Genomic DNA, 11484 nt, shown 5'->3' with positions numbered 1-11484 from the left:
TTAATTATTTTAGAAGTAAATTATTAGAATAAGGAATTTCATAATAAAATAAACAATCTTATTATTATATTTATTGTACCAATAAACAAAAAGAATTCTAATATAGATTATATATTTTTCTTATGTATAAACATTTTCTTCAATCTTATTATATATTGTTACACTATTTTAAAATTAAACTCTTATGTTCATAGATAAATGCCGTCATAATAGAGCCAATTACTGCATCATTAGACTTCGATCGCGAGGGCTATACAGATAAAATTTTAGGAATTCTGAAGTTACCACAAGGGACTATCATTATTGATGATAGTTTTTATTTTGAAGATTTCTTTAACATAAAAAATGATCTTAGTATTGATACCCCATTTAAATGTGGGTCTGAAATAATTTCGACGTTTTCGTTTGGCGCTAATATGGAAAATTTCAATTATTTGATGGATCTCAGTTTAAATATAAAAAATAATTCAGAATGGATAAATGTAAGAATTAATTAATAACTATTAATAAAGTATATTTTATAGCTATTTAAAGATATAGTATTGTAAAGAAAATTTTTTGTCCGTGAAAGAAAAGTTACCTTTGGTACAAATTACAACTGTATAATGTGATCAATATAATTAATTTACATTAAATCTATTTTAATTAATCTATTTTAATTTTAATAAATTTTGTTTGTCATTTATATTTTAAATAGCTAAATAGATATAATAAACACTATAATTTTTAAGCTATAATTTTATTTTAACAATATATAATAGATGTAATTAATTAATATCACGTAATCGTGATATAAATAAGTCATAAATTGAATTCTTGCATTATATCATAATATATGTGCAATATCTGCACTATTAACTTGATACAATTGTTAATTAATTTTTTTCATTTTTATAAGGCGTAAATTTTTATTTATATTCTATCTAATTTTAAGAGATAATATATTTCTTATTTTTATACCGATTTTAATTCATATACTATGATCGTATTAATATTCTTTAAATCTTGTAATACTTATATTATTAATAATACTAATAATACTGATCTAATATTTCACTAAAATGATGTAGTTTGTATTATAATTTTTTTTAATACGCTATAAGGAACTTCGTATATTTATTACAAAATATTTTCATCTTGAATTTACGCCAGTTACACTATAGTTTAATCCATTGGTTTTTTAAATTTTTTTCTGAACGATTATGTAGTTTATATCCTTATAATTTAAAAATCCTAAAGTTAAATTATATTATTTAAATAAATACTTTTAATTTGCGACGAGAGTTATTAATTTAAAACAATTAATAAATTGTAATAATATGATGTCTAATAGCAAATCAATTGTTTTATTAACTACAATAGCAAAAAAATACTTGTTGAAATTCGAATCGAAATATTATTATTTTTGTATGTTGAATACAAAAATCTTTTAATATTTAATATTTAGTATATATATATATATATATATATATATATATATATTCAAAGTATAATAAAGTATTAAAAAATCGCAAGAATCAATGAGCTTGAAATTCTTCGTTGATACATGCAATTCTTTTATTTTTTTTTAATTTAAATAAATTCAATTTAGTATATTAATACGAGTCTCTTTGAAGTCTGTATAGTAGAAGTAATATTGGCAGGATGAATAGCGGCATCGATAATGTACATAAACTTTTTAAATAAAAATCAAATTAACATTATCCTTCAACTATGCAACAAGTTAAAATATTTTAAATGGGAATTCATTTTAGCTTTCTAATGTGTATATATAAATTATTAATATTTAGAAATTTTGTTTATATAAGGCCTTTTTCGATTTTTATAAATTAAATATAATTTAATTTAGCATAATATTTGATATGTTTATTTAGAGTGGATTCTATGTAAACTATACATATCAAGGATTGGAAGAAGGTGATTTGCAATTGCATTTACTGCAATTTGATTTAAAAACACCAGTAAAGTTTCTAAAATATATGAATTCTAAGTCTTTTCTGGAAATTGATGAAAATTATTACAAAACAAATATATCCATACAATCTGTTGAAAGTTCAATAGATTTTGTTGGATCACTTGAGGTAAGTTTTTTTTTTTAAATAATAATTAATGTACAATAACAATTAACAAATATATAAATAATTATATTAAATGTTTTACAAAGTATTTGAAAAATTACAGCAAGATATAAATTTCTACGATCTGGCTTTACAAATGAAAATGAATACTCCGATACTTATCATCTCTAAAACAAAGATTAATGCGAAAAAGGACTATACTGATAAAGAAAAACATATAGAATTTGATATAGATATTGAAGAACCAGAATTAAAATCGGTAAATTTAAATTTAATATGCTGATAATTTTCTCTTCATTATCCTATTATTATAATATTATTAAACTGATAGTATTCTTTATATTATTATATTATTATAGTTTGTATTTCTTGATAAAACAACTACTGTTCTTTAATGCTGTACTCGAAAAAAATTAATTTAGTGTTTCTATTCTCGATATATAAATAAGTTTACATCACATTGGTTTTATGATATTCTAATAATAATTTTTTTTTAAGTAACATCTTCTTAATAATTCTATCATTAGAAATATATCAAATTATTATTCTTTTTATTATAATACTTGGTTGTAATTTATTATTTTATATTTTATATATATACATATATATTACAATTATTATATTATATTAACATTATTATATAAAATTATTATAGTAATAATTGTAGTAATAAATGTAATTACTATAATAAGTAATTAAACTAATAGTATGTATATTATGTAATAAACTGTAATATTTGCAAATTGTCAATTGGTATCGCCCCTATGCAAAAATAGAAAAAATGTTTATAGCTATATTATTAATAAATTAATAACATCACTAATATAAATAAATACTTTATTATTTATAGATTAAATTTCAAGTGAACTGGATAATTGAAGAACACATGATGAAGGGATTAATGGTATTGAATACTTGGTTAGAACCATTAATAGATCTTGAAGGTTCAATTTTGTATGATAATTCTGTGCACCTGGATAATACTATAATCACTAATGCATATTTCAAATATTACGGGAATCAAAATTATAAATTGACCGGTCAGCTCAAAGATGGAAAAATAAAAACTGATTTCTACATGCCTATTTATCCACACCAATTGATTTTCAATGGGAATCTTGTAAAAATTAACGAAAATCTATATGAGGTTGTTGGCAATTTGACGGACATTGAAAAATCTACAGATCTACAAATTAAGAGTTCTATTCAGCTTGAAAATAGTAAAATTATATCGATTGACATTAACACAATACCAAAAGTAGTATCGAAGTTAGAAAACCAACAGCATTCTATTCATTTTAAATTGAAAAAAGAAATGTATGGTTTGGCTTTAGAAGGCGAAAGTCAAAAGGTAAATGGAAGTGTTAAAATGAATCTTGTTAACAGCTTAAATTGGGATTTTCAAGCTCAACTTTCTCAAGAGCATAACCGGTCGTATGATTTAATTACTTTCATGAATGTTCAAGTTAATGGTAATACAACCTTATATCTTCGAGCTAATACACCCTGGAAAAAAATCAAGAATCTTGTGTTTGATAGTAATTTATTATTAAATAGTGAAACTGGTAGTGCCCATGCTAAATATCAACTAAATCAAGATTCTGGTTATATTTGCTTTCTTTGGCATTTATTTTATCTGTCAGACATGCTCGTTAATGTTACATTTGATCATCGAAAAGATACAACAAATACAAAAGATATAAAGGCGATAATATTTTACATAAATCCTAAAAAAGCTTTCAAGAACATTAATGTAGGTTTCAACGTGAATATTGATAAAGATAAATGGAGATTCGGAACAAATGCTTCGGTTGGTCTTCTCGATCAAAATAATTTCGATGCATTACTAAACGTTCAGCTACCACAGAACACAGATATGCATAATTTACTTTTAAGTTATCATGCTAATAATAACTATAATTATTTGTCATACGTTATTGGTTATAGTACCGACGTTAGCAAATCAAATTATGCATCCGATGGCTCGGTACGTTTTTAAATTATAAACTTTTAATTTTTAGTTAATAAATATTAAATTTAATGTAATTATATTTAAGTAATAACATTTTCATTAAAATTTTTTATTATAAATAATATTAAATTATTATTTTTAGAAACATAAAAGAAATAGATATTACAAAAAATATTCAAATACAAATAAAATATGAATAAAAAAATATATAGTTTGAATAATAATTACCATTTTTAAACTATATTAAATGTTATATTTAGCTATAAAATAAAATATATTTTCCAATTCTTTTAAATAGTTTGACTAATTTACATCATTTACGTTTTACATTTATAAATTAATTTACATTAATTGAACCCAATAATTTCTCTATTACTAAGAGATAAATATTTTTAATTAATATATGAAATCGAAGTAATTATATTATTTATGCCTGTATATTATATTATTAAAATAAAACTTATTTCAATATATTCTATAATAATATTTAAATAATAATAGTTTTATTCGTTATCAGTGTTGCTTTTTTCAACACTGTATATACAGATAAATAATTTACTATAGAAGGAACTTAAAACAAATACAATATTTATAAATTTTATATAGTATTTAATATAAATATTAAATAGCACTTATAAATTTATAAATACTATTTATATATATTTCTTAAAATATTAATTACGTAATAAATTAAATAAATTTAATATATTAATAAATTAATTAATGTTTAATCATTTTTAAACTAGATAAATATGGATACTAATGATATAAATGGACATCTTCGACTCACTTGGGGATTAAAACGAGACCAAAATCTCAATAATCTTTTTAATATAACATTTGATAGCAAACAAATTGATTTTAAATATGCATTATTTACACGGAAGTTTTTGAAAGAAGAAACGTTTCTACTTTTCGCTAAATATAATGATAAACAGGAGCATTTGACTTTTATCAATACAGATTTGTATTATCCAGCTCGGAATCGCATAGGATCTGCTAATATATCTTATCACAGTCTAATTAATATAAATGGTACTATAAATGCATGGACGCCTTTTCCAAACTTTTCAAATATTAGTTGCAAATTTATAGTTTCTACTACTTTGTAAGTTTTTCATGAATATTATATTCTTTAAAATTTTATATTTATTTTACATTATATTTTATTAAACCAGAATATGTTTTAATTTATATTTCAGTAATATTTATTTATTTACTTATTACTATAATATTATATAATTCTTATAATTTTATATATATGTTGTTGCATAGTATTGATAATTTAACAATTAAATATTCAATTACATTAATATGGAAAAATTTTATAATGTTACAATTATAATAAATATATCGACAAAATATGTTTATAATGAATTAATGTTACTCCTCTAGAAAACAAAATAAACGATTTCTTCAACTCTTCTGGCAGAACAACTCAGCGCTCATAGACTCGGATTATACATATAACAGTGAACGTCTAAATTCAAATCTTGATGGTTACATTCGTATTGAATTCCCACTAAATACATGTCACGAAGGTCTCTTTACATATGGTTATAAGAAACGACCATTGGTAACTGTAGGCTATTCGGATCTTAAGTATAATAATGATAAGATTATAGAGGGACTGTATAATGAAAAGAGTGAGTCCCGGGCTGGTTTTGAAAAGGATCGTATCGAAATTAGTATAGAAAATTCTTTTCGACCTATTGGTATTGTTTATGTTAATCAATACGAATACAGCGCCGGCAATGAAGGCACTAACTATCCAACATTGGAATACAAAGAGGTAATACAATTTTAATAAAAAGTGCACATATTTTTACGCAATACTATTTTTATTTCATAAAAAATAGTTTATTTGACTATTAGATGTCGTACAGAAATTATATTATATATATTTTTTTATAATAAATGTAATGAAATTAATGTTTATTTTTATATAAATATAATTTAATATTACTTAATACTTCTGAATTTTTAAGTACATTATAATTCATAAGATAACTTATTTGGAATAATTCATAAAAAATAATATATTAAAGCCATTAATATAAATCTAAGAGATGCATTATTTTTTTTATAAAAAAATTATAGTACACTGTATTTCGTATAAGAAATCAAAATTTTAAAAACAACTTGAAAGTTTTTTTTGTACAATATATATATATATATATATATATATACTGAAACTATTTTCATTTTAACTGTAGGTAAACATCTACCAATTAAATAATATAAGTGCTTTTAATGTCTCTGGTACGTCTAAAATACGAACGACTCACACTGGTCAAGAAATTCAACTAACTGCTGTACATTCTAATCGCACCGTTAAGTTCCATACCGATTTCAATATATTATCTGGAGAATTCGATCAAAATAGCTGGTTTAGTTTAGCTGATGATGCATGGATCTCATATCACATTAATATTCTAAACAAAACAACAAATGAAGTGGAAAATCAATTCATAATTTTGAGCTTAGTTTATCCCAAACGAAATTTCACGATCAATGGTTCTTACCTTGTTACTGAGTCAAAATTAAATTCTGAAGCTAAGCTTATGTGGGAGAGCGATGAAAAAGCACTAAAAGTTGTAGGAGCTGCTTTTGATTGGAAAAACGTATCATCAGAACAGAATATCATAAAGCAAATGGCAGTATTAAGTATCAAGCACCCAAGTTTCAAGAAAGATGTTAAATTTTCAGGAACATTGGCACGCAGAGACATCCATGATTTATTGAATATCGGTTTGACAGTAGATTACTCAACACATGAAAGCAAACTTTTAATTCTTTCAGCGATCGTCCGAGATGAGAGTAACTGGCCGATTGAAAGAAAATATAGTTATTCCATCACTGGTGAACATCTAAAAACACAATTAAATATGAATATAAATGGATACTTTAAAAAGTATAAGACATCTTTGGTTGAAACAATAAATAGTGCTCATTATAAACGTAGTTTTCTACCTGAAGAAAATGGTAAATTATTAGGTCGTATTAATTTAAATAAAAATGAAGTGGAATTCAGTCGAATTAACAACGAATATGTAAAATATCTTCAGGCTAGGTATTATGCAAATTACCCTGAGTATATTATAAATGGTAGTATGATCAATGGTCGAGAGCTTAATGCAACGGGAGTCTTCTTCATTAATTTACAAGAGAAGCTCACATGGATGATGGTCAATTATACTCCGGGTATGAGATTTTCATTGGCTATAATGCTTTGCACGCGACAGTATTGAATACAAAATTGTTATAAAAAAAATTATATATTAATAATTATTCGTGAATTGTATTTTATTTATTCAAATATGTCTATTTTATTATACTTAAAGTTTCATTTATATCAAAGAAATATATTATTTACTCAAAAATAGCTCTAAAAAGAAGAACAACGATATAATTTAAACTAATTTTAATAAGTAAATATGATTAAATTATTTTTATCAAATTTACTCAAAATCAAAAACTTTTTTTCTAAAATAAATAAAAAATTGTATTTTATTTTGAATGAACTAAAATAAAGCATTATTAAATCAACTTAATAATAAAAATAGTCATTATTTTAAAAAATAACAAATTTATAATTGTTGGCAGATGCTATCGAGAGTCTGAGAATGTATGGAAACGTACCAGATGCTAGAAACGCTGAATTTGATATTTGGAGAACATATGATCAAGATCTTTCAGTCTCTGACGTTTCATTTTACGTACGTCTCAATCATTCTAGACTTGTTACATCCAAACTAAAATGGAGACCAAAACTTAAATCAGATGTCATTGTAAGTTATATCTATTTTATATTTTATTAAGATAAATGGTTCCTACATATTAAATCAATTAGTATCTAAATTATAATACATACAAATAAATGCTAACGTATCTTTAATCTGATGCATTATACTAATTTACAAAGTGCCAAAGGATGTTAAAATGTGAAAGTTGCTAGGAGAAAAATAAAATTCAAAAAGTAATTATAAATTTCTAATTATTAAATTATGAAACTTGAGATTCAAATAATTTACTACGTTTAAATAGCTGAATGAATATTCTCAATGAATCTCTTTCTTTACTTTATTAAATATTACTGTATAGGTTTTTTGAATGAATGTAGATTTTAAACTACTTCATCTGTGTGTGTCTTTGCGTGCGCGCGCGTGCATGTGTCTACGTAATATTTATTCCTAATGTAAAAAAAAATAATATTGTATCTCTATAATATCATTTATAATTAAATTATTATATTATTAATCATATCGATATTTAAAACATACAAATATTAATTATAATTTTCCTTACACTAATTTATAATGGCAAATATTTATTTAAAAATTCTAATTCTTATTAATGAAATAATTTTATTATACAGAATATTATAAAATCTAGTTTTACGAATTCTTACGACGAATTAAGCAAAGATATTGATTATTGGAGACATTACATACGCAGTGAAACAATCAGTGTTATATCAGACATTTGGACTGATGCGCAAGAAGAATTGGAAGAGTTTTTAACCGACCTCAAGTAAGATAAATAATATTTTTACATATTTTATATATTTAAAATCATATTATATTATAATAATTCTATTATTGAATAAAGAGTCGAAGTTAGGCTTTCTAAACAATAGGATTATAGGAGACAATTAAAAGACAAATATATTTAAATTAAGTTTTAAACAAATAAACGTATCATTTCTTGTATCTCTTGTATATATTGTAATATTTTATATGAATTCTTTTATATTAATTAATAGTAAACATCTCTTTCACATAATTTTTATAAAATAATTTCGTTAAAAATTTTAAATGAAATTTTTGTACTATTATTATATAGTAAATAATAAAGAAACGATAAAAATATCGATAAATATATAAATAAACGATAATAATAAAGATAACATATAAATAAAATAAAATAATGATCAAACTAATCATAATTCTGATGAATAATCACCAGCTTCTTAGCTTTAATACATCTATATATTTAAATAATATCAATATAAAATTAATTGGTATTTTTATCAATTTTTATCATTTCATCAATTAACGTAAATTATTTACAATATTATCTTTACTGTACAATAATGTAAGATCCTTGTTTTTAATATTTCACATGTTGTTTATTATATAATGCAATTAAAAGTATCTAATTGCTTTAAAAATGTATGCACGTTACATGACAACTGCTGATATATTCATAATAAATAAAAAAATCTGTCGTTTTTTAAAAATCATGGCAACGTTATATATTACTTAAGAAAATTAAATAAATTTACTTAAAAAAATTATCGTTATTTTTTAATTCTATTTAATATTTTTAAAAAATAGAAAATTAACCAAGGATTTTATTAAATTTATGTTCTGAAAAATATAATTAAATATAAAAAATATAAATAATATTAAGATATTTAAATAAGTATCTCTTTCATTTACAGCGATTTACGAATAATTGAGGGTGACTTCAAAAATCTCAAAATATATCTTAATAATTCCTATAACGCTAACGAATTCTACATTAAAGATATAGTTATTATGGGTATGTACGTGATTGATGAGTTATCGCTTCGCAGTCATATTCAGTCTCTACCTAATATTATCAATGAAATTTGGGAAATAATGGGGGAGTCAGGTGAAGCTATTCGTAACTCCCTTCTCTGGATTATCGAGACAATCAAGAATGCCTATCAAAAACTCTCTGAGATTACTAATGCGGTTCTCAGAGGTGATTCAATGAATCAAATTGCTAGCATTGTTGAGAAGTTTATTATCAAATACGATATGTTTGTAAAGGAGCTACACGTATCTTTTATCAAATATATCGAATATTTGTATAATAAGATCTATCAATCCATTTCTCTTCAGGTACATTTTATTATAGATATAATATTTATATATATATATATATATATATATAGGTATATTTCTTTGACAGTTTTTATTTTTATTGTTTATTATTTTTATGAACATGTATAAAAAAGTTAATTTAATATTAAAAAAGAATTATTAATTAGCTTTTAATTTCATTTTTCATTTTATCAGAATTATTTTTCTAATAAATTAAACAATTTCTTAAATATTCATTATCAGGATAAAAAAATATTTATGTATATTTAAATGTGTTATTAATTAATAAAAGATTTATTTATTTATCAAGTGGCATCGATTCCTGATGCATATAGAGCCAATCTTCATTAGGCTTGCTCATTACTTGGAAACCGTCGGATGGAAAGCTATTCAAGAGTTTTTCAACTTCCTCTACGACCGTAAAATTGAACTTATCACTTCACCTTACTACGATCAATTCTCTAACTTTACTCAAGATATAGACAAATTTTATCGAGATATCAAAGCCAATGATATCATCACTAATATTCAAAAATACTCTACCACCGTGATTCAATTCATTAAAGAACGTTATTTTGCTTTTGTACCTTTTGGCAAAGAGCTAAAGGATGTTGTTGATGAAATAATTACAGAGCTTAAAGAATTAAAGAAGCTACCATCAGTAAAATATGCTTCAGAAAAAATTCAACAAATTTACGAAAGGGCTTTATACCTTTACGAATACTTTGAAGTTAGAACAAAATTAGAAAGCACAGTAAGATTAATACATTCTAAATTAATGGATATTAGTCAAACGGCATTACAAGCTGAAAGTAGATATAGAGAAGCTAAGACAAAATTTATCTATGACCCAAATCATGGTCTCATGTGTCTAGAGCAAAAGTTACCGATGTCCTGGCACGCATTTAATCAAACGCCAGAATTTCAAGAAATTCCAGAATACAGAGCTATTGTAGATATGGGTTCATATTTTACTTCTTCTAACACAACTTTCTGGACACTATACTATCAAATAAAGCCACTTACTGAACCGTCTAATTGGTTACCACCCTTCAAAGGTAAAGCAATGTGTACAAATATTTAAGTTATTAAAAACTACTTAAAAATAATTATCACATCTTTTAAATTGATCATTATGTTTAATTATAAAAATATTTTAAGTAGTATTATCATATAAAAATGTATTATTAAGAAAATTGATTACAAATATTAAAAGAAAAAATTAAAATTTAATAAATTGTAAATAATATAAACGTATTATATTCATAATATAGAGTACATGAATTAAAAAAAATATGAATTTTAATTTCATTATATATTTTTATTCGCCAATGCGTAAATCGTCTTAAATAACTTAACAAAAAAAAAAACAATACTAAATAATCACATTTAAAAAGAAATATTATAATCAGCTATAATAAAAATATTATATTTCTTCAATAACAATACATTATGTTTTGTACATTTGAAAATCTAAGTAATGAATTCAGTTACAAAATTGAAAAAATTCTTAATTACATACATGCAACACTTAAATAAATAAGCTTTGATATAATATAAATACTGAATAATTAATTAA

General features: G+C 22.9%; 1 protein-coding gene across 1 annotated transcript in view; it reads left to right on the top strand.

Annotated features, from left to right (window-relative positions):
• Nucleotides 1-11484, top strand: part of Apoltp (Apolipoprotein lipid transfer particle) — a 35767-nt gene that overhangs the window by 18209 nt on the left and 6074 nt on the right. Inside the window, exons 18-29 of the mRNA XM_011503293.1 lie at nt 195-482; nt 1875-2081; nt 2182-2356; nt 2528-2541; nt 2929-4065; nt 4797-5158; nt 5446-5842; nt 6267-7254; nt 7657-7841; nt 8429-8583; nt 9497-9923; nt 10216-10963. Of these exons, the coding sequence (XP_011501595.1) occupies nt 195-482; nt 1875-2081; nt 2182-2356; nt 2528-2541; nt 2929-4065; nt 4797-5158; nt 5446-5842; nt 6267-7254; nt 7657-7841; nt 8429-8583; nt 9497-9923; nt 10216-10963 (5083 nt within the window). The remainder of the gene's footprint in view (nt 1-194; nt 483-1874; nt 2082-2181; nt 2357-2527; nt 2542-2928; nt 4066-4796; nt 5159-5445; nt 5843-6266; nt 7255-7656; nt 7842-8428; nt 8584-9496; nt 9924-10215; nt 10964-11484) is intronic.

This window comes from Ceratosolen solmsi, unplaced genomic scaffold (genome assembly GCF_000503995.2).
Source record: "Ceratosolen solmsi marchali unplaced genomic scaffold, CerSol_1.0 scaffold10, whole genome shotgun sequence".
NCBI classification, from domain to species: Eukaryota; Metazoa; Arthropoda; class Insecta; order Hymenoptera; family Agaonidae; genus Ceratosolen; species Ceratosolen solmsi.
Note: the sequence above shows the minus strand (reverse complement) of the source record. Positions and strands in the feature narration are given on the sequence as shown.